The 23,712-nt window shown below is 34.2% G+C and overlaps 1 protein-coding gene across 1 annotated transcript in view; it reads right to left on the bottom strand.

The window, feature by feature from the left end:
- LOC145624789 (ABC transporter G family member 34-like) overlaps positions 1 to 23,712 on the bottom strand; it is a 59,139-nt gene that overhangs the window by 22,451 nt on the left and 12,976 nt on the right. Inside the window, exon 4 of the mRNA XM_081677876.1 lies at positions 14,696 to 14,780. Within this exon, the coding sequence (XP_081534002.1) occupies positions 14,696 to 14,780 (85 nt within the window). The remainder of the gene's footprint in view (positions 1 to 14,695; positions 14,781 to 23,712) is intronic.

The following is a 23,712-nucleotide window of genomic DNA, read 5'->3' as shown; positions in this document are numbered from 1 at the left end:
ATCAACTATCTGCTATTAGCGGTACGACCTTTTATACTATATGTGCAAAATAGTACGTAAGTCACCAAACACTTATTTTGAGTAATATTTCATCTATATTTATTACAATTATTTTATTAATTTTTTTTTTCAAAATACATATTGTATTAATAATTTTCTTTACAATCAAATTAATAATGCATGCCCTACCCCTTTTTTTAGTTTTTTTTTTTTAATTGTCAATATGTATTTAAATAATTTATTTCAAATACATATAGGGTATTTTTTATTTAATTGTGTCAAAAATTGTTTTAAAAATCCAAAAAAATCCTTACATTATTTTGGTTGGTGAATGTGGGAAAATTTCGGATATTTTGAAACTAATTATATCAACATAATAATAAGGCATTTAAATACCCTATTTACTATTGTATGATGTAGAAGTTACTATATGTATTATGAAAAAAAAAATATAGTTACATATTGATTTACAAAAAAATTAAAATCCTAACAAAAGGGTGGGGCATTATTAATTTGGATTGTAAAGAAAATTGTTAACATAATACTATGTATGCATTTTGTAAAGAAAACAGAAAATTATTATAAAAAATAATAATTAATAACAAAGATAGATGGAATATTAATCGAAACATATTTTCGGAGATTAGCGTACTATTTTGCACATATAGTATAAAAGGTGGTACCACTAATAGCAAATAGTTGAGTTTGTATTATATTGCACACACCGTTGATAGTTGGTATTATTTTAAACCAATTTTTTTTTTTTTTTTTTTAAACAATGAGTGTTACTTTCTAACACCGGTAGATTCCAAGTGTTTAAATGTTTAAAAAAAATCCGGTGTACAGTATGTATTGTATGGCACTATGAAAGAAGAAAGTTTTCCCTCTTTCATTCGAGCAAAAAAATTTTCACCAACAATTATAACATTACTTTTCTCTCTCCTCTCTTCCTTTCCGTTTTCCGGCTCTCAGTCTTAATTTGCTTTCTTCCTTCTTTATCCTAGTATGCTAGTGCATAATATCCTTTATCTGCAAGCCCCGAATGGTTATTACCTCCAAAACTAAAATTTTTAAATTTTTTAAGAACATTTTTCATCATCAAACAGCGTTTGTTTACTGAATTACCCATAATGCTAATCACATCAGCATAAAATGCTTACCAATCATCTCAATTCAATTACTATGAGCTCCCGTAAGCAATACCTTTCCAAACATGCTCAATTAAACACATAAATCTACCTTCTGGGTAGTTTTGTTCTTGATTGTTAGCAATTTTAATTGGATTGCTTTCATCTTTTTACAGTAATTTTAACTCATGAAAAATGCAATGAAGAAGAAGACTACTTATCTAATTGATGAAGTTGATCTAAATGCGGCCACCAACCACCCCACACCCACCACCAATGATGTCAATCTTTTTTCAAACCCTTTTTCAGTAATTTTTTGTAGTTTTGTTGCTAGCTACATGATGTCGATCTTCACTAATCCAATTTCTGATGAAGTTGATCTAAATGCATGTACATTTTCTTTTTTATTTTATTTTTTTATTGATTTTGTTGTTATGTGATGTTGATCTTTATTATTTCGATTTGTTTAAGTGATTACTATTTTTTTATGACTATTGATAATTTTGTGTTTATTTTTGTTGATTTTGATTCTCTGTTTTGCATATGTAGCTTAATTTTTTTTTGTGAAAAAGGGTCACTTTTGTGAATAAAAAAGGTCACTTTTGTGAAAAAGAAAGGGTCACTTTTGTGAAAAAGGGTCATTTTTGTGAAAAAAAAGGGTGACTTTTGTGAAAAAAGGGTCACTTTTATAAGTAAAAAGGGTCACTCTTGTAAGAAAAAAGGGTCACTTTTCATAAAATGTTCGATGTACAATAAAATTATTGTAAACCGGTGGCATGCAAAAGTTTTTGTTTGTTAAATTTATGCGTCATATTTTGAGAAACGTTAGTTAATGTTGAATGTGAAAATTTTATTGTAGAAATGTGTGTATATCCTATATAATTAGGCTAGCAAATATTCATGCGTTTATGTTGCTTATTGGTTTTAGTCTAAACAAGTATACAACCTAAATTATTTAAGCAATTGAATTGTATCATCTACAAAGTATATTACATGGGTAAACCAATATACCAAAACTTTTATGTACACTCGCTCAAGGACGTGGACCTATTAAGCTCATATAGGGAGCACCTGCATCCTCATTTTGTAAAATAAAAAAAATGTCCTTAAGACCGAATTAGTTTTTTAAAAACAAAGCTAAAAAATTTGGATCTCTATTTTAAATACTACGTATTACTGTTTTATTAGGTGACAAATTACTTATTCCTTAGTTCTCCTATGCTTCTTCACATGAAGATGATCGATTTCCATGGCTAATGTGAGAAGAGAACAAAATTCCATAAATATACTACTCCCTCCGTGTTTTTTTAAGTGTTACAGTTTGACCAGCACATAGTTTTAGGCAATTTAATTGACCTAAATAAAGTAAGAGGTAAGTGGAGGTAGTTGGAGTATTAAAAAAATCGTAAAAGAAATATAGTGGGGTTAATAGTTTATTGAAAGATAATGAATGTGAGAGGAAAGATACAATAAAAAAGTAGTAGTGGATTTGGGTGGGGACAATGAGAGGAGAAAGATATAATATTTTAAAACACAGCCGGATTTGGTAAGTGTAACACTTTAAAAAACACGGAGGAGTACATTTTAATAAAATTCCCGATGTATCGTCCACGTCAGCAAGTGTAATTTTTTTTTTCCAAATTTAAAACAAAACCGCTAATTGAATTAGCGGTTTCGTAAGATGTAAAACCGCTAATTTAATTAGCGGTTTTATGTGCTGTTATATTGATTGGCTTGTTCCAGTAAATGAGTGAACAAATAAACCGCTATTTGAATTAGTGGTTTGGTTTAATACACCGCTAATTCCAATAGCGGTTTCAAGCTTTTTATTTTTATATAAAAAAAATAAAGTTTACAAAAGAGGATGTGGACGGTACACTGGGAATTTTATTAAAATGTTGCGTATTTATGAAATTTAATTCTTTTCAAATATTATCTATGGAAATCGCTCCATGAAGTTAGGAAAGTCATTGTTTATATTTTTAAAAAAAAATTTGTGTGCACTCACGTGAACCGATTTTCACAAAATCCTTTCTTACTTTCTCTCTCCAACTCAAAGGCATCAAAATGTCAAACACCTACTCCTCTCTCCTCTCTCTTTTAGGGTTTTAATTTTCTTGGTTGTTTAGGTCGAAAATTAAAGTATTTTCGACCCATTTTCATTGATTTGATTCATTTTTTTGTTATTGCTTTTTTTTTTGCTTTGTTTTGTTTTCTACGTTTGAGAGAGTTTGTCCCAGTTTTTGTAGGGGTTTTCCCTATTTTGTGGGATTTTGAATCTCATCTATGAATGAAAAATTTATTTTTAGGGTTTTAATAATAATTAAGAAGGTGATTTGGATTCATATGGGTTTAGGGTTTGTCATCAACTCTACAATAAAAAACATCAGCGCAGATTGCAAAGGTCTCTACTTGGAAAGATGAAAAGCTGTCGAAAATCACTGATCGCATCAAGTTTGAAGCGGTGGAGTGGGTTATGCTAGATATGCAAAATAGTTGTTATTTTGATTGAAAAAGTTATGTTATATATTTTCTCTATATCTGTGGTTTACAAATCTTTATTATTATTGTGTATGTCGTATAGCTATTTATTAATGACAACATTCTTCTTTCTATATAAATAATAATAAAAAAACGGTCAAACACTTACTTTTCATCATAAATAAATTGATTGTGTATTTAATTTAATGGATTTTAGTCTTAATCATAATGAAATTAGGGTTTTAGGGTTCTACCATTAGTAGAACTAGACAGTAGAGTATTTGATTTTGTATTGAAGAAGCAAGAATTTGGTAATTATTGATAGCTTTAACATTTGCAATTGATTTATTTGGTAACTGAATGAGAAAAATCGTATTTTTAAAAAGGAAATTTTGTGAAAAACTACCTATTATATTTTGCGAGAAATTACCTATTAAAAAATGTGGTAATTGACTACCTAACTTTTGAAAAACTTTCCGGCGCTGATTTGGTCACGTGACACTTAGTGACCATCACGTGGGAAAATTGTGAGAAAATTTGGGAAAGAAAAGGGTAATTAAGTGTCACGTGATGGTCACGTGACCAAGTCAACGCCGATGAATTTTGGTCAAACTCATTTATAATCTGGCGTAAGGTAGTAAACTACAACATTTTTAAAAAATTAGGTAGTCAATTACAACATTTTTTTTTAATAGGTAGTTTGTCGCAAATTCTAGACTATAATAGGTAGTTTTTCACAAAATTTCCTATTAAAAATTATGTTTTACTTTGTTTTTTCCCCTTATAAATATATTTGGTTTTTGTTGTTGTAAGCGATATGTAATTTTCAGTGGTGTATCATTGACATTTATTTACTTTGTAGTTTGTACATTGGTATGATTAAGGTGGAGTTTATTTTAGACCCTCATTTTATAAATTTATGGATCCGTCACCGTACTCGCTTTACAATAATACTAATGTCATTGAATACTATTAAGGTAACTTTTTGTCAATTTAGAGTAACTTTTAACTTTTTGGTAATTTTACAATATTAATGTAAAAAGGCAACTATATAATTTTTATAAGATTAATATAATTATGTTACTAGGCTAAATTAATTATACATATTCAATCAATGAGATGTAATTTTCAATCATTTAAAGGGTTCAACTTTATCATTAAAGTATAAATAATATTGGGATCCATGGCTTATATATATTCATTTTAAGAGTAATTTTTGATCCTGTAAGGACAATTTTATACTAAATTTACAATAATATTTATTACTTTAAGTGTGATTAAAATTATAGATTCTTTTTCAAAAGATCATGGATTCAAAGCTTATCTACCCCTTAGGAAAAAATATTTAGAATTTGGTATAAAGATACTCATGTTGCATCCATGCATGTATCAATCCCAAAAGGTCCTTGAATTATGACTAGAGCTGTCAATTCGAGTAAACGGGTTGATAAGTCGTATATTGAGCGTGTTTTTAGAGTTCATTTAGGTAGTTTTCAAGCTTAGATCAATTGTTCATAGCTTATTTTAGCTTGTTTTGATTTGGTTGTGAACATGTTGTGCTTTTGTGGGTAGTTTCGTTGTTTTTGATGTATTTCAAGATGAACGAAACTAATTTGGATAGTCACGACAGTTTGTTAAGATGGAAGAGTGATGATACCCATGTCCGCCCTGGCAGGGCAACATTGCCCTGGCAGCCAGGGCGGAAGAAAGAGAAGAGACAAACGAAGATTACTACGAAGCATCTTCTTCTCATCGCCCTGGCAGGGCAACATTGCCCTGGCAGCCAGGGCGGAGAAGGTTTGTATTGATTACAAGCTTCGAATGAAGGTCAGCCGTGGAGTGTGTATTGCGCGCCCGACCGGGCAGCATTGCCCTGGCAGACCGGGCGGACAAAAGCGTTGCATATTAAGGAATTCTTGAAGGCGTAAGGTCAATTTTGCTTCGCGCGCCCGACCGGGCAGACTTGCGCAGTCAGACCGGGCGGAGTGTCGATGACTGCATTTTCCTATTTTTTCGGGTTTTCTTAATTAAAGGATATAAATACCCTTTGTAAAGCCCGACTAAAACAGACTTAGTTATTATTTTCTAGCTTTAAAACCTTCATTCGAACCCTAATATTCTCTCTAGATCTAGATTAATTTGCACCTTCAAGTTTTGATCTTTGTTCATCAACAATTGGTACTTTTCTTCATTCAAGTATTTGGTGTTCATCTTTATTTCTTCTTTCACTTTTAATTGCTTATTAATCATGTTTACTTCATTGAATATTATTTTTGCTTCCATTAATATGTGTGAGTAGTTTTCTTATTCCAAGATCTAGCGGGACCCGAATATGATTAATGCATGATTTAATTCTTTAAATTCTCTAATAATAATTGTAATTGATATGCTTAATTGATTATGGTTATGCCAATACTAGATTAGGGATAATTGGTATTGTTATTAATCCTTTGTTTTAATCACAACGGGAGTTGGGTTTTTCGGATTTGAATAGATCAATTAAGGGTTTGAAGTTCATCACGGGAGTAGTTGAATGGATGATTAGGAAGTTAGAGTAATGTGCTTAAGGTCTTTAATTTACATGAATCCACAGAAGTAGGCTTGATTGTGATTAGAGAAGCCATTGATAACTTGGGAGAGACCATTGGTATTATTCATGGATTACTTTTCCTCTTTAATCAATTAAATTATGTGTTAGGGGTAGAACGACTATTGCATTAATTGTATTCATGGTGAAGCTTGATCTTGGATGTTTTTAGCATTGAATTGTCATTTTGTTTAGATTTAATCGTTTTAATTAGTTCTTTAGATATTGATTCTCATTTATTGATTTGCTTACTTGCTTGGTAATTGCTTGAGTCTATTTAATTGGTTGAACCATAGTCTCTTGGGATCCGACCCTTGCTTGCCCGTCTACATAGTAGTGGTCTAGTTAGGTTTATTTTTGTTAGGTACGCGACACGCCTATCACGGGTCGGTTTTGAGTCAAGTAAGTATGGGTCGGGTTAACTCCAATTCGGTCAATTTGGGTTAATATCATAACCTATGCGGGTCGGGTTTGGGTCAGGTCATTTTTGAGTCAGGCCATACATTTATCGGGTTTATGTCGGGTTAAGGTCGGGTTACATTCGGGTCGGGTGAATAGTAGGTCGGCTTTAATTCGGATTTTCACGGGTTAGGGTCATTCTCGGGTTCGGTTCAAGTCAATAATTGGTGGGCTATAATTAAGTCGGGTCATTCTTGGGTTTGAGTTGGGTTCGGTTCAAGTCAATAATTTGCGGTTTATTATCAGGTCGAGTCATTATCAGGTTCAAGTCGAGTTCGATTAAAGTTAATAATTTGCGGGTTACATTCAGTTCAGCTCATTTCCAAGTCGGGTTATGTTTGGGTTCAGGTGTCAAATATTGGGTTAATCTGGTGATGTGTCTATTTTATATATTATTTTACCCCCGTCCCTTGGTCATAATTAGTAGTGTTTTTGGCTCTTTAGAGCCACTTTTATTACTAATTGGTGTTTTCCAGTGTTTTCGTAGATTTGGTTGACTTTTGTAGGGATTTACACTTTTGGAGTATTTTCCCGAGATATTTTGGAGCAATCACGAGCATTGGAGAAGCACGACCAGATTTTATAGCCTAGGGCCGGTTAGAGCCATCGAACCGGTGATTAAGGGCTCGGTATAGGTGATACCGGGGCATTTGGACCGAGTATTCAAGACCCAAAGAGGAAACCCAGATTGGCCCGAAGATTTGGAGCCCAATCGAAGTTTAAATAGTGGCCCAAATGAGCCGCCCGGCCAAAGAGGCTGGCGCCCGGAGGCGCGCCTCGCCGGGCGGGAGAAGCTTAGTCTGGCGCCCGGTGACGCGCCCGGCCGGGCGCGAGATTAGTGTTAGAGTCAAAAAGGCGCGCCCGATCGGGCGCGTGTATTTTTAGGAGACGATTAGTGTCGTTTTAATTTGTTTTAGTTTAGGATTTTTGTACGGAGTATAAATACTCCTCCGTAATACGATTTTAGTACCTTCTTTCTTAGACTTTCTCTCTCTACTTAGTTTTCTCTCTCTTAAACTCTCTCTAAACCTTTGTTCTTAATTCTACTCTTAATTCCAGATTTATTTTGGTAACGATTTCTCTTCCCTTAATCTTAGTTGTTTATTTTATTCCTTTCATCATGATTTATTTTATTAACTTGATTAGTTTAGTTTTTAATATGTGTGAGTAGTTTAATTTCTAGGGTTTATGGGGATCTAATAAATAATATGAAGGGGTAAATTATTGTTGTTGATTATCAATGCTAGATTAATTTCCTATTGATTGATTTAATGCTCTGTGACTAGATTAGGCCTATCTTTTATGCATGAGTTTGACAATATTGATTCAAGAATCGAGAGATGAGAATTAATGTTTAGGTCTAGTTTCAATAGGCAAGTTAATTTATAAATGGTTAAGTCAAGATTTGAGAGATGAGATTTAATACCGGTAAATTAATTGTGTGATTGTAATACGTAGCGAGAGCCCTTTACAATCTGGTTAATTGATGAATTGATGATGGACTAATATTGATTATTGGTATTGCATGATGATTTCTTATTGGATTGTTTTAATGTTTTACAATTGCGGCTTGTAAAAGTATAGCAATATTAAATTGATGAATCGAGCAGATGTTAATTTGATATTAAAGGCTATTTTCAATAAGAACTTAGATCTAGTAAATTGCGAGAGCCTGTTAGATCTATGTTGATTAATAAATTGCGAAAGCCTGTTAATCATGTTATTTATGCAATGTCAATGATTGATTACTATGTTTTACCCTGGAGTATTATTTATTGGTGAACCTATGCCCTAGATCCTTTTATATATTGTTTTCTCCCTATTCCTATTCTTTGTAGTTTAGTTTCATACTCAAATATAAATATTGGTTACTTAGATAATTTAGATTATAATAATTAATTAGAAGTAAAAAGACTTGTTTCCCTGTGGAGATCGACCCTACTTCCCTATCTACTTTAGTTAGAGGATTTAGGTATTTACTTTTGATTAGGGGATACGACTTTACCTTAGAATCATATGGTCGGTCGTGAGGTAATTCCTTAGAACAAAAAGAACGATTGGAGCATTTGGTCGGTCGTGAGGTAATTCCTTCTCGGTGGTTACATCGCCCTACCTTAGAATCATATGGTTTGTTTGATTTTGTTAAACGATTTTTGAATGATATTGGCATGAGAAAATTTGTTGACATGCATTATCCTACATACCGAGAACTCATCTGTGAATTCCTGTCCACTTTTCATGTTGTTAGTAGTAGGAATGGGCCTAATTTATTTTTCAGGTTAAATAATAGAAATATTAGTTTAACTTTTGTTGAATTTTGTAAAATTTTTGAATTAAATTCTGAATTATCTCACTAGTGGCATGAAGACTATAAAATGGGTGATTTATATTATGTTTTAACTGGTTTACCTGCCCCCGACCCCCAACATGCTAGTACCAAACCTATTCACCACCCTATCCCGAAAATCTGGCAAAGATTTGCGGGTCTGTGTTTTTTAGGTAGGGCTGAGCCTCATAACGCTCAAACCAACGAACTAGCTATCATAGGACACTATGTATACGGGTTCGGGAAATTAAACATAGGCAGGTTTATAGTTCACCACTTGAGTCGGCATGCCACAGCCAGCACCACTTCCAAGTCCCCTATCCGTTTAGGTGGCCTTATCACTCGAATAGCGGTGAAAAAGGCCGGTTTTGTAGTAGACGGACCCCACCAGCTGACCAACTGCGGACCAGATACCTACATGACTGCTAGGTATTTTGAGGATGTGGGTTGGGTTAGACCGGATAGCGAGCAGACACCCTTTTGGTGTATTCGGACTGGGAACGAGCAACCCTTGCCCATTTTTCCCCTTCCCAGTCCAGAATTGACCGCCTTTCCCCCGGGGCAACTTTCTTACACCTATGATGCTTTAGTTGCCAACGCTAGGGGGCAGGCTCCACCACCAGTTCCACCACCCCAGCCTCAGCCCGAGGTGGCTTTCTCTCCACCTCGTATGTCCCATTCCGTCCCTCATGTTGACTCTGACCCAGTTTGGGATCTTCAGAGTATAGGTCAGGCCCTAGGACGTATCGAGCATTCGCATACTGACATTAGGAGGATGGTGGGCTCTATTGACCAGAGGTTAGGGTACCTAGAGAGGAACCAGGGTAGAGCTCTCTACCCTATGTACAATGATTATGCTCGTCAGGGCAACATTCCCGACGACGCTATTCACCCTGACTGGTTTCAGCCTCCACCCCAGGGATACAATAGGGATCCCACTGCCCGTGGTATTTACACTGACTATTCTTCCTTTTTCGGGTACGGGCAGGACATTCCTTTCGGGGGACCGGCGGGGGGGAGTTTTCACGCTGATTATTTTGGTGGTAGCTCTTCTGGTGCAGGTGGTGCAGGTGGCAGTGGAGGTGTGGGCTTCGGCTCGATGGACGAGGATGATGAGGACTAGCTATGCTGGGCTAGTTTCCGAGCCAATGAGGACATTGTCTGATTCTGGCTTGGGGGAGATTTTGGTTTGGTATTTTTCCTTTTCTCTTTTCTTTTATTTTTGGTGTGTTTTATTAGGATAGTTTTCTTGCTTTCTAGGTTAGTTTTATTGCTTTCTTTATTAGGATAGTTTTCTACGTTCCAATGAATTATAAATTATGCTTCCCTGTGCCCCATACTTGAAAAATTTGTTTTGATTCTTGGTATTTGATGATAGGCATTGTGGATTAGTTGATCATGATTTGATGTTTGATTGCCTTGAAACCTTAACATGCGTCAATTTTGTCCAACTACTTGTGAATATAGTGCTTGACTAGTTGATTTGGTAAGGAATGTGTGATAGTTCCATAGTTCCTGGTATGTCAATGAATTTGAGTATTGGTTTGCAACTATTAGTAATGTTTATATGATTCATTATTATGCACATTGTGGAGGACGAAGGCATTTGTTCTTTTAGGTAGCCTCCAGACATTGTAGATACATTTGTTCCCTTCTTGCTACCCATGTTGTTGCCTTGACTTTTTATTGTTTATTAGCCACATTACAAGCCTATTTTGCCCCATTGGTTACTAGTCCCAAGCTTGGCTTGGGGGAGCTATTAGTGAGTGAGGTGAGGGAGTTTGTAGTGTGTTTATTATTAGCACAATTTGGGTGGGATTTGAAAAGTTGTTTTGTTGTTATTCATGTTTATTTTTTATGAGTTTGAGAGTTATATTTTCTTGAAAAAAATAAAGCATGATGTTATGAAAAAATAGAAGTTCAAAAGAAAACAAATGTGAAAAAATAAGTGAACTTCAATAGAAAAAAATGTTCAAATGTTCTATTTGGAGGTTGATCAAAGAAAAATAATTTTGAGCCTCAATGAAATATTCAAGTTTGGAATATAAAGTTTGTTTATTCACTCTACTTCTTCATTATTATATCTTATGAGTGAAATTGTAAGAGTTGGGTTTATTTATTATGATTGGAGTATATTTGGTTGATGTTAGAGTTGGTTATGTAGGAGATGTATGATCATTATTTATTTTGATCATGGGTTTTATTAGGATATGGCTCCTTTAAGCATAGCTTCTCTCTTACTTATTCCCAAATTTATCCTACCCTTTACCCTAGCCTTACATTACAAGCTTTAAAGACCTTCCGACCTTTGTGCATAGAATTGTATGAATGTGAAAGTGTTGTTTATCAATGCAAGTTATGATTTGGCATATTTCGAGTCGACTAGTAGGATTGAGCGTTCATTGTCTTATACACACGAGAGTGTGAGTTGGGAGGGCATTGTTCACATTAAAGGGGTGGTTGGAGAGCGATCGAGTACATCTTTTACTCGCCACATAAATGAGAGTCGAGTGTGTGAGCACTAGTCTTGAATTCTATATGCTCTTGTGGTTTGCTCTGTTTGACAATTGTTAGGGAAGAAAGGTAATTGGATGGATTTGATTGGTTGACTCTGAGGCATGTTTATTTGATTTACCCTGGATCGTTTGTGCTTGATTTATACTTTTGGGGTGAAGCATATTTATTGATTCATTGATAAGATCTTTGCTTAGGGACAAGCAAAGGTTTGGCTTGGGGGAGTTTGATGTGTCTATTTTATATATTATTTTACCCCCGTCCCTTGGTCATAATTAGTAGTGTTTTTGGCTCTTTAGAGCCACTTTTATTAGTAATTGGTGTTTTCCAGTGTTTTCTTAGATTTGGTTGACTTTTGCAGGGATTTACACTTCTAGAGTATTTTCCCGAGATATTTTGGAGCAATCATGAGCATTGGAGAAGCACGACCAGATTTTATAGCCCAGGGCCGGTTAGAGCCATTGAACCGGTGATTAAAATCTCGGTATAGGTGATACCGGGGCATTTGGACCGAGTATTCAAGACACAAAGAGGAAACCTAGATTGGCCCGAAGAATTGGAGCCCAATCGAAGTCCAAATAGTGGCCCAAATGAGCCGCCCGACCAAAGAGGCTGGCGCCCGGAGGCGCGCCCGGCCGGGCGCGAGATTAGTGTTAGAGTAAAAAAGGCGCGCCCGATCGGGCGGTGCCTCGCCCGATCGGGCGCGTGTATTTTTAGGAGACGATTAGTGTCGTTTTAATTTGTTTTAGTTTAGGATTTTTGTACGGAGTATAAATACTCCTCCGTAATACGATTTTAGTACCTTCTTTCTTAGACTTTCTCTCTCTACTTAGTTTTCTCTCTCTTAAACTCTCTCTAAACCTTTGTTCTTAATTCTACTCTTAATTCCAGATTTATTTTGGTAACGATTTCTCTTCCCTTAATCTTAGTTGTTTATTTTATTCCTTTCATCATGATTTATTTTATTAACTTGATTAGTTTAGTTTTCAATATGTGTGAGTAGTTTAATTTCTAGGGTTTATGGGGATCTAATAAATAATATGAAGGGGTAAATTATTGTTGTTGATTATCAATGCTAGATTAATTTCCTATTGATTGATTTAATGCTCTGTGACTAGATTAGGCCTATCTTTTATGCATGAGTTTTACAATATTGATTCAAGAATCGAGAGATGAGAATTAATGTTTAGGTCTAGTTTCAATAGGCAAGTTAATTTATAAATGGTTAAGTCAAGATTCGAGAGATGAGATTTAATACCGGTAAATTAATTGTGTGATTGTAATACGTAGCAAGAGCCCTTTACAATCTGGTTAATTGATGCATTGATGATTGACTAATATTGATTATTGGTATTGCATGATGATTTCTTATAGGATTGTTTTAATGTTTTACAATTGCGGCTTGTAAAAGTATAGCAATATTAAATTGATGAATCGAGAAGATGTTAATTTGATATTAAAGGCTATTTTCAATAAGAACTTAGATCTAGTAAATTGCGAGAGCCTGTTAGATCTATGTTGATTAATAAATTGCTAGAGCTTGTTAATCATGTTATTTATGCAATGTCAATGATTGATTACTATGTTTTACCCTGGAGTATTATTTATTGGTGAACCTATGCCCTAGATCCTTTTATATATTGTTTTCTCCCTATTCCTATTCTTTGTAGTTTAGTTTCATACTCAAATATAAATATTGGTTACTTAGATAATTTAGATTATAATAATTAATTAGGAGTAAAAAGACTTGTTTCCCTGTGGAGATCGACCCTACTTCCCTATCTACTTTAGTTAGAGGATTTAGGTATTTACTTTTGATTAGGGGATACGGCTTTACCCTGTCATCTGGGTTTCAAGTTGATTTCAGATCAGGTCATATCGGGTTCGGGTACATTTTTTGGATCGGCTTTTTTACACTTCATGTAATGATATTACGTTTAATCATTATCAATTTCTTCATTTATTGTAAGAGAAATAATTTCAAATAAAAATTTGAGCAAATTAGTTCAAATAAGTTTAGATAAGATATACATAATAAGTGACACTATACTTTGATCAATATTAATAAGGTGGTCTCGTAAAAAAAATATATTAATAATAAGGTTGTCTAAATTAAATTTAAGGTGATTTGAAATTGAGTCAGGCTAATAACAGGTTAGGTTGAGATCAAAATGGGTCATAAACAATTCGGGTTGAAATTGGTTCGGATCAATAACAAGTCGTGTTGATTTCAAGTCAAGTTAGTAACCAATCGGGTTGAATTTTGGGTCGGGTTAGTGATAGTTCAGGTAAAATTAAGATCGGGTTAGTAACAGGTTGGGTTAAATTCGGGTCGGTTTAGTAACAGGCCAGGTCGGGTTAAATTCAAGTCGGGGTATTAACAAGTCGGGTTAAATTCGGGTTTTGATGGGTAAAATGGGTTTGGGTCAGTTTTGGTTTAGGTGGGGTTCGGTTAAGGTATATAATTTATGAGTTATGTTTGGGTCGGGTCATCTTCAGGTCGGTTCATGTTCGGGTTCGAGTCTCTAATACTCGAGATCTCGGGTCTAGGGTTGGTTTCAAGTTGGGTCAGTTCGGGTTCGAGTTACCCTTTTTCCGGGTTTAGACGAGTCGATTAATAATCAAGTTCAAATCGGTATTTCAGGTCGGGTTAGTTTTTGATAGCTCTAATCATGACCCATGATTGAGTGGATGATAGACAATAGATGTCCAATTATAAGTTTAAGGTTTTGGTTGAATTTATTCTTTAACATGCAATATAAAAGGAGAAAGATAAGAAATTATAAAAAGAAAGAAACATAGGTTAGAGATTGATTATTAGTATTTTTATTCCCTTTTGCAATCAAAACTCCCTCTATCCTTATTATTTTATTCTATTTGACATTTCGTGATCTCTAAGACTCATTTTAAAATGGTTTTATTTTATTTTCATCACTATAATAAAATAAAACGAATTTAACAAGATCGTACTTGATTATGTTATCTCTAATAGATTAATGATACTTAATGTTCAAAAATTTTAAATTTAACCCAAATTTTAGGGACAAAGGGAGTGTCTCTGACCTTTTGCCTTTAGAATCTACGAAAAGCGATATATTATCATTGTCATCGATTAAATGACAAACTTAATGTTATGATAGCCGATATACTCCATAGTCCATACACCATTTATAAAACTATAGAATTGACATGAAATAATACCTTTACATCTTTATCAAGCTTCCCCGCCAGTGCTAGTAGCAATGTTGTTTTTCCTGAGCTTGGTGGTCCTAAAAGTAATGTCATTCTGAAAATCAACACATATCACAACCTATTATTGGTTAATTTTTATTTTATTTAATTAATTCGTCTATGTTAATAAACCAATATTCAAAAAGAAAAAAAAAAAGAAGATGTGCATAATTGCATTTTAAAAAAACAATTTTAAATACGTAAATATCAATATCAATATTTTTATCCGAGAAATATACTAATATCACAATTAACAAAACAAATCATTATAATAAGGACATTTTGTGAAAAATTACATTATATACATCAAATATTGTGAAAAACTACCTTATAATAAAATTGTTGTAAGAAACTACCTTATAAAAATTAAATGTTGTAATTTGCTATCATGTGCTTAATTTAGCAATGAAATAGAAGGAGAATTAAGGGGCTATGGAGAAATTGGGAGAAAAAGAAGAAAAAAATTAAAATTGAAAATGGGTCATTAAACGTCTCTTATTCAATGCAATAATTCGGCAAAAATTAGTATTTTATAACATTAATTGTTTTATAAGGTAGTTTCTTACAACATTTATTGTTTAAAAGGTAGTTTCTTACAACATTTTTTTTAATAAGATAGTTTTCACAAAAATTGACTTGTATAAGGTAGTTCTTCATAAAATGTTATTGTAATAATTACTTCATACTACCTTTGTTTTTTTTAGTTGACACGTTTTGACTTTAGCACTATTCACACACATCCCTTTAACCGTGTTTTGTGCTTTATAAGAGAAATATAGTCATGTGGAATCTTGTTATATTCGCCACGTTATATACTTTCAAAATATCAACTTTTCATAATTTTTGCTTACAATTATTAAAGATATTAACTAGTGAGTAGCCCGGACTTTGCCCCGTGTTACTACTTTTATAGTTGTGCAATTGCTAATTTTTAGAACATCTAATAGTGTGAATGTAGTATGTGTATTCAATACTTTATATTATAATATTATTTATTGTGCAAGATTAAAGCATAATTGACAATTAGTCTAGATGGTTGAAATATAAACTTTCTTTAAAGAGGTCAAGTGTTCGAACTTTCTTATCCTTATATTTTTTCCAATATAGTTGAGACAACATGGAGTATTGTTGGTTGTGTGGATGGCGTGGTATATTAAGGTGTTGAGTGGATGACATGGCATGATAAGAAACTAGTGTGTGTCCCGGGCGATGCCCCAGATTGCTAATTTGTACTTCTGTAATTTGATAATTATGTTCAACTGTTGTATAGCTAGTGTGTGATTTGGGCGTTGTCTCGGATGTTACCTTTTTTTTTTTTTTTTTTTTTTTTTTTTAACTTCATATGTATTTATTTTCTGATCTTGTTAAAAATAAATAAATAAAATAACCTCTAATTCAAAAGGAATATATAATGTTAAATACTTCGTATGTGAAATTTAAAACACTAATAAAAGTTAGTTGAGATGGTAAGTGTGTAGCATTTATTTGTTCGAGATTGAGGGTTTGAATCCAGATAAAACCATATTTTATTATTTTGTTAAATGAAGTCGCAAGCTTACGTGTCGGCTGTCGCAGTGCCATGTTGTCATATACTTTGAAGAGTGTCACGTGGCACCGTTCCTTTAAAATAAACGCATTCTAATATATAATATAGATTGAGTAAGTGACGTGGCGAACTGAGGGAGTCTACGTGGTCCTAGACGTTTTTAATAACGTCTTTTAATATATTAGTATAGATAGATGATTGAATAAGTGCATTGACAAACAACGTGTCAAATAAAAAGAAATGAAGGAAGTATATACTTCTCCCTTAATCCCATTTTGTTTGCCATGAAGTACCAATTACATGGTTTGTGAATAAGTAATGGTGCCTCCGTCTCTTTATAGTTAACATGTATTTCTTTTTAGGAAGTTTTTTTTTTAGTTGACAAGTTTCTTTTGGGGTAAATTTTTTACCTTGCATTTATAAGGTACCCCACTTTCTTTTTCATTTTCTCTCACTCTCTATTCTCCTTAATATATGTGCCTAAATCAAACGTGTTAATTACATAGAAATGAAGGAAGTATTAATTTATTTTGTACTAAAATATACGGAGTACTTCATGTAATTAGCTCTAATAGATAGTCTAATTTAAAATTTGTATAGACTCTAGTGAAAGTGGTGTAGAAAGCATTCAATAATGCTTGTGCTGTTGTTTTCTATTGGATCGATTCTCTCACAGGCCCACCCAATCATGCTAGTGAAGAGGGCTCTTAGCAATGGTGCCAGGGAAAAAAGGAATCCTCGTTATGGCTGTCAAACGGGTTGGGTTGGGTTGTGTTCATGTCGATGTTAAATGAGTTGAAAATTGCTTGATTCAACATTAACCCATTTATTAAACGGATTGAAAATCTTTGACCCAAACCTAATCTGTTTATTAAACGGGTTACCCGTGTAACCTTTTACCAACATATTATATAATAAACTAATTAATATTCAATTCAAAAATAAAAAGACAGACATTGTTAAATCATCAAAAATACTACAACGGTTTAAAGTTAATATTTTAGAAAAAGATACCACAAGGGTTTAAAGCTTTTTGCCAAATTAACCGCCAAAAAATTGCCAAAATGTATAAATAATGTCATGGTAATTTACAAATAAAAATTACAAGTTTGAATAAAAAAATTCAATTATTTTTACTACTTAATAATAGATTAAGCGTGTCAGGTTCGGATTGACGAGTTGTTGTTCAACCCTTTTATAAAATCAGGTTATGCGTGTCAATTTCAGATTGAAAATTTCAACCCAAACCTAACCCGTTTAATTTTGTGTCGTGTTCGTGTCGACCCAATTATGTAAACAAGTCGAGAATTCTCGACCTAAAACTGCTTTTTTCATCTCGAGTTCGTGTCGGGTTATCGTGTCGTTTCAACTTTTGACAGCCCTACTCCCCGTCCCAAGGTATTCTACTGAGTAGTAGGCTAAGGTAGTACATGTGTTCCTTTCTCCCGAATTTCAATTATCTCATACTCCCTCTGTCCCTTTATTTTTGCTCCATTGCTATTTTTTGGCTCAAACTTTGAAAACTTTGACCATAAATTATCGTTAATCTATAAAAGATAGTATAGTCATGAGTGTTGTTATTAGATACGTCTCATTGCGTATTTTATTAATATCACGTTTTTATAATTTTTACGTGTATGGAAATAAATATATAGACGTTTTAATACGCTTGTCGGAAACCGTGCATAGTCAGATTGGGCAAAAAAATAGGGATAGAGGGAGTACTCAGCTCCCTATCGCAAATTAATTTATTTTGTTGTTATGAACTTTATATTAACCGGACTTAAACTTTATATTATACAAACTTATTAGCATTATATTATCTCATACTTTCAATTCCTCCATTATATTTTGCAGGACATTTTGTGAAAATCTACCTTATATAGCACTTTTTTTGCGAGAAACTACGTACCTAATAAAAAAAATGTTGTAAAAAACTACCTTATAAAAGAGTAAATGTTGTAAGACACTACTCTTGATCGAAAAGTTATCGTTGACTTTTATTTCACTACCACAAAAAGTGGCAAAAGTAACACATAATACATAATTGTTAAGTTGGACGGGCGTTCTCTAGAAGTAAATAGAACGCTTTTGTTAGAGGATAGCTTTATACGTTGAATCAAATAGAACACCCCTCATTAAGAATAGTTTAATATAATTTACCATAATAAAAATAAAAATAAAATAAAATATGGATATACATTATAGAACGGTGTTCTATGTTGACAGTTCCCACTTGATTTGTCTGTTATTATTTTATTTCAACCACCCGCCACTAGTTAAAACCTAATCCCCCTAATTTTCACTTAGTTTCTAGCCTTCTACCGCCTCCTCTTTCTTCATTTTCTTTATAACTCCTCCTCTTCAATGAAATTTTGCTTCTCTTCATCTTTAGATCCCTCTATGCTTTCTTTCATCTCCAACAAAATCTAGAGGTTTCTATTTCAATAATTCCTTTTCCGACCCCCCTTTTCAATTGAGTGCGAAATAAATTCCGATCCATGATTCTCCCACAAGCCCAGATTGGAACCCTCGAATTACTTTCTCCATGGCAAGCATTCCCCGTGAATCTAAGCGCTACAAGCACCGACATCACCGCCACCACTACTGCCATAGAAGCTCCATCACCATCACCTTCAACTTCGTTGCATAGCCACCACCTCGGGTTGTTAGATTGCATCGTCCCACTTCAACAAGAGAATTTAAAATTCGATTTTCTGGAGGTCTGGAGAAAATCAACACTTATTATGAGCAATACATAATTTTTTTTTAATTTTATTCAATTTTGGGTTTGAAATTTTGTCAATTCTTGTTTTTATAATATAAAGGGTAATAATAATTTTATCGATTTTTATTATATATTTCTGTCATATCAGTTCGATTTTTAGGATAATGGGGATTCAATTTTTGTTTTGTTAATGAATCAAGGTATAAAATGGTTATGAAATTTGTACATTTAAACACTATTGTTCTATCAATAAACATTCAACCACTATTTTTTTCTTTCAGAATTACCGAATTCGTCTTCATGTATAGCTAAGCCTTGAAATCTAATACACTTTTTTGTTGCAGGGATTTACATAATAAGGTTTTGAAGCAAAGAAGCTTGATACAACATAGATTGATTTGGTGATTTTGGTCGTATCAGCCGGGATAATTCTAGAGATTGGAGTTGGTTTTTAGCATTCTAATATAAACTGTACGTAATTTTGATTATACTAGATTGATTTTGTACCTGATTTCATTTTCTACGTATATATTATTATTGAGTTGAATTGAAATCTTAATTCATTAGTCCATTTGTAAATTCTTGATTAAAGTTAATAATACATTAGTTTTCTTACTTAGATCTAATCTATTATTGTAATCCGGACTACCACTATTTAGCATTCGAAATTAATGCTTTCGTATAATATTTTTTCCAATCATTTTAATTTATTTATTTATTTATTTTTTGTTTTTGAAAAAAGGAATAAAAAGAGAACTGATTTGTGAGATAGGTGTTCTCTTTTTGTAGGCTTATGAAACGCATGTCACTAGGCAACTGTTCCATTTTCCTTGTTTTCTAACTAGTCGGTATATAGCATTGGAAACGCTTATTTATACCAAGCGTTCTATATTGTATTGAATATAGAACGCCTCTTGAAGACGTCTTGTAAACTTTATAAGGCACCCTAGTTGAAAAACGCCTCTAAGGCGTCCTATAATGCCTATTTAAGGCCTTCTATATTGGCCTTTTTGTGGTAGTGTTTTCCGGTGTTAACGATAGAGATTCGTAAATTGATCAAACATGGACGTTTGGAGAAAGCTTCCAAGCACCAGCAGTCCACCAAAATTTTTGAGACTTGGAGAAAGCTTCTACGTAACATAGATCATTAACTCAAAGAGTTGAACATGAAGATCGGAGAAAGCTACCAAGCACCGGTCCACCAAGCAAAGTTCTTGAAGATTGGAGAAAGTTATCGAGCACCGATATTTCACCGACAAATCATGAAAATTGATGGAAGCTACCAAGCACCGGTCCACCAACGTTCTTAAAGATTAGGAAAAGGTTGCCAAAACATTTTCATTATGTATAAATGGTTGCCAAAGTGATCATGAATCATGATAGTCATTTATCAATACAAATGACAAAATCAATTTTCAAAAATTGAAAAAAAAAAGAGGAAAGGAAAGTCATGTGGATGTCATTAGATCATGATATAATCATGATCATGATATTTTACCAAAAAAAAAAAAAAAGCAAGTCGCACAACATCAGCCACGAAGTTGTTGGAGCAGCTTTTATCGAGCACTCGATCGGATGGTTAAACGTGGTCCGATTTATGTGAAATTTTGACACATGGATGAAAACACATAGAGCTGCAAAATGTACGGTGTGATAGTGAAAATATTGTCTGGTTCGTTGAATAGAGGCTAGACAGAAGCATCATTTTAGAGTTGTTTTCAATATGTCAAGATCAAGTCGTGAGATTCTTAGTGCACTTGTATGCAGTCTCAATATGTCAGGTTGGGTTGCGATGCTAAAGTATCTAGCTAGACTTCAAGCAAAGGTTTCGGTTGCTAGGCTCGACATGTAGCTTCAAGGTATAACTCCGTAATGTCAAAGTTAAAAATACAACACCAACTTCAAGGTGCTGTGAGGCTTGAGTGCAAGGTTCCAGGATGTCAAGTTGCAAAGCCCAACTGGTAGCTTTAAGATACGAGGATCGATGTTGATGTGAGGCTTTGGTGTAGCTCCGCTCAGGCCCGACCCTTAGGGTGTGCAGCATATGCAACCGCTCAGGGCCCAATACTTTTTGGGGCTTCAAATTAATTTATACTCCTATATATAAATTGTTGTGGAAAAAATTAGAAGAATACCTATTGTGGCTCAGTGGTAATAACTAAGTTTAGATGCCTTTGGCCACGTAGGTATGTGGTTCAATTCCCATTGATACTTTTTTTTTTCTTTCTCTTTTTTTTTTAAATAAAAAAAAGTTTAGATACTCCTTCTATTTTAAAATATGTGCTCTATTTTTCATTTTAGAAGATTTAGATACTCCCTCTATCTTTAAATATGTGTTCTATTTTTTATTTTTGGCCTTTTTTTTTTTTTTAATAAGCATGCCTATATTTTGGAAGATTGTAACAATAATTTAATACTTTTTTGCCTTGGTGTCGGAATCATTTTTATTTAAAAAAAAAATATTTTCCATTCTCTCTCTCTTCTCTACAATAAATAATTGTTAATACTTTCATAAAAAAATTCAACATGTTTCTATCGAATATCAATTTAATACATTTATTTCTTTGTTCTAAACCTTCGTGAAAATCAAGTGGATCAGAGCACTTATTAAAATATACAGGAGTATTATACATTTTATTAAAAAAAAGGGCCTAATTTTATTTCAACCACACAGGACCTCCATAATAGTTGGGACGGCCCTGGCTCTGCTACTCATGCTAATTCACCATGACTCCATGAAGCTTAGAAAGACGAGCCTCGCTCCCATGATCATTGAGTTTGTTGTGTTCCATGCTGACTCTGTGACGAAGGGTGTAGCTCTCCATTGAGCGAAGTCAGACTATCACAAACCCGTAAATAAAAAAAAAAATTCTACATCAAGATTTTTAGTGCGTGGTCGGGCATCTACGAGACAACAACTTTTGAGGTGGGTAGATGGCTCTTCATGACTTCAAGAGTGAGTAGTTGTTTTCCCTTCCATGGCGTCAAGATGTATAAGTGTCTTCAAGCATGGCGTCAAGGCTCCGTAGCGCAGCTCCTTCCAGTGCGGCGTCAATTTGAGTCGTGGTGTAGCGTCAAAGTAAATGTGTGTTGTGGCTCTAGCAGCTCCTCGATGGCATCAAAAAGTAGATAGTGTGGTGTGACAGCTTCTCAATGCTATGGATGTCAAAAATTTTGGTGGACTGCTGGTGCTTGGAAGCTTTCTCCAAACGTCCATGTTTGATCAATTTACGAATCTCTAGTGCTTGCAGCTTTCTCTAGATCTTCAAGTAAATTTGGTGAAGTATTGGTGCTTGAAAGCTTTGTCCAATCTTCGTGTGCAACACTTTAAGTTAATGATCTTTAGTGTTTAGAAGCTTCCTCCAGATCTCAAGAACTTTGGGGGATCGGTGCTTCGTAGCTTTCTTCGATGTCCATGTTCAACTTGATTTGTGAATCTCCGATGCTTGCTGCTTTCTCCGGATTTTCAAGTAAATTTGGCGAGGTATTGGTACTTGAAAGCTTTCTCCAATCTTCAAATGACATCATTCGACATTCTGGGAACAAATTGATACTTGCCCCCAATCTTGTAGTTTATCATTTTTTTAATGGCTGCCCTTGAATAAATTTTATATATCCAAGATGCCTACGTACCAATAAGTAATTAAAATTTACTTTTTGGATCAAGCCGAACGTAGTTCAATTTATGTGATTTTGTTTGTTTGTTTTTTTTTTTTGTTGTTGTTGTGCAGCTTATGCTCTTGCTTAGGAGCTTTGAGGTCCGCTTTTTCATCTTTTCCCCCTTTGGATGTTGATGATCTTTTAATCAGATCTGTCTTCACGATTGGCTATCATAAACTCCATCTCATGAGCTCGAGTCGCCAAGTCTTGGAATGTTTTGGGTTTGACTCCTTGCAAAATGTAAGCAAGATCCCAATTCATGCCTTGGATGCACATCTCGACTGCCGAAACTTCGGACAAATGATATTTTCATTGAAGGCTTAATTCTCGCCATCGATTGATGTAGTCCACGACTGGTTCATCTTCTAACTGGTTGGTTTGTGTCAACTCAGTCATGCTGACAACGCGCCGAGTGCTGAAGAAGCGATCGAGGAACATTTCTTCCATTTTCTCCCAACTGTCGATGGATTTGCAAGGTAGATCTGTGTACCAATCGAAAGAAACACTTTTGAGAGAGCAGACAAATTGTTTTACAAGCAAATCTCCAGAGGTCCCAGCATTATTGCAGGTCTCTATGAAGTGAGCAATATGTTGCTCGGGGTTTCCTGTCCCATCGAATTGCTTAAATTTCGAAGGTTGATAGATGTTTGGCATTTTCATGTTAGCAATCCTCTTTGTGTATGGCTTGTTGTAGCGACCATCTTTGTTGCCGTCTCTGCCAAGATGTTGTTTAATAACATTAGCTATATATCATCTCTTGAATTTCTTGGAAGTTGAATGAATCACCATGGGGCCTTTCATTTTTCGAACTAAGCTTTGTCTTCGTGCCAAGTTCTGACTCGCTGCTATCACCTTCACTTTCTTCGATTGGGCGCTTCTCGAGTCTTCTTTTGAGTGCAGCAATTTGTTCGCTTTAGAGTTTGATTTGGGCATCTTTTTCTTCGCTATTTTTGATAAGTTTCTCAAGAACTAGTTTCATATTTTCTAACTCCTCCTTGATGGTGTTAGCCTCGATTGCCATGACATTGACGACGTCGTCTTGTGCACCGTCTT

The sequence above is a fragment of the Chenopodium album genome, chromosome 3 (assembly GCF_948465745.1).
Source record: "Chenopodium album chromosome 3, dcCheAlbu1.1, whole genome shotgun sequence".
Taxonomy (NCBI): Eukaryota; Viridiplantae; Streptophyta; class Magnoliopsida; order Caryophyllales; family Amaranthaceae; genus Chenopodium; species Chenopodium album.
This window is presented reverse-complemented; position numbering and strand designations above follow the sequence as displayed.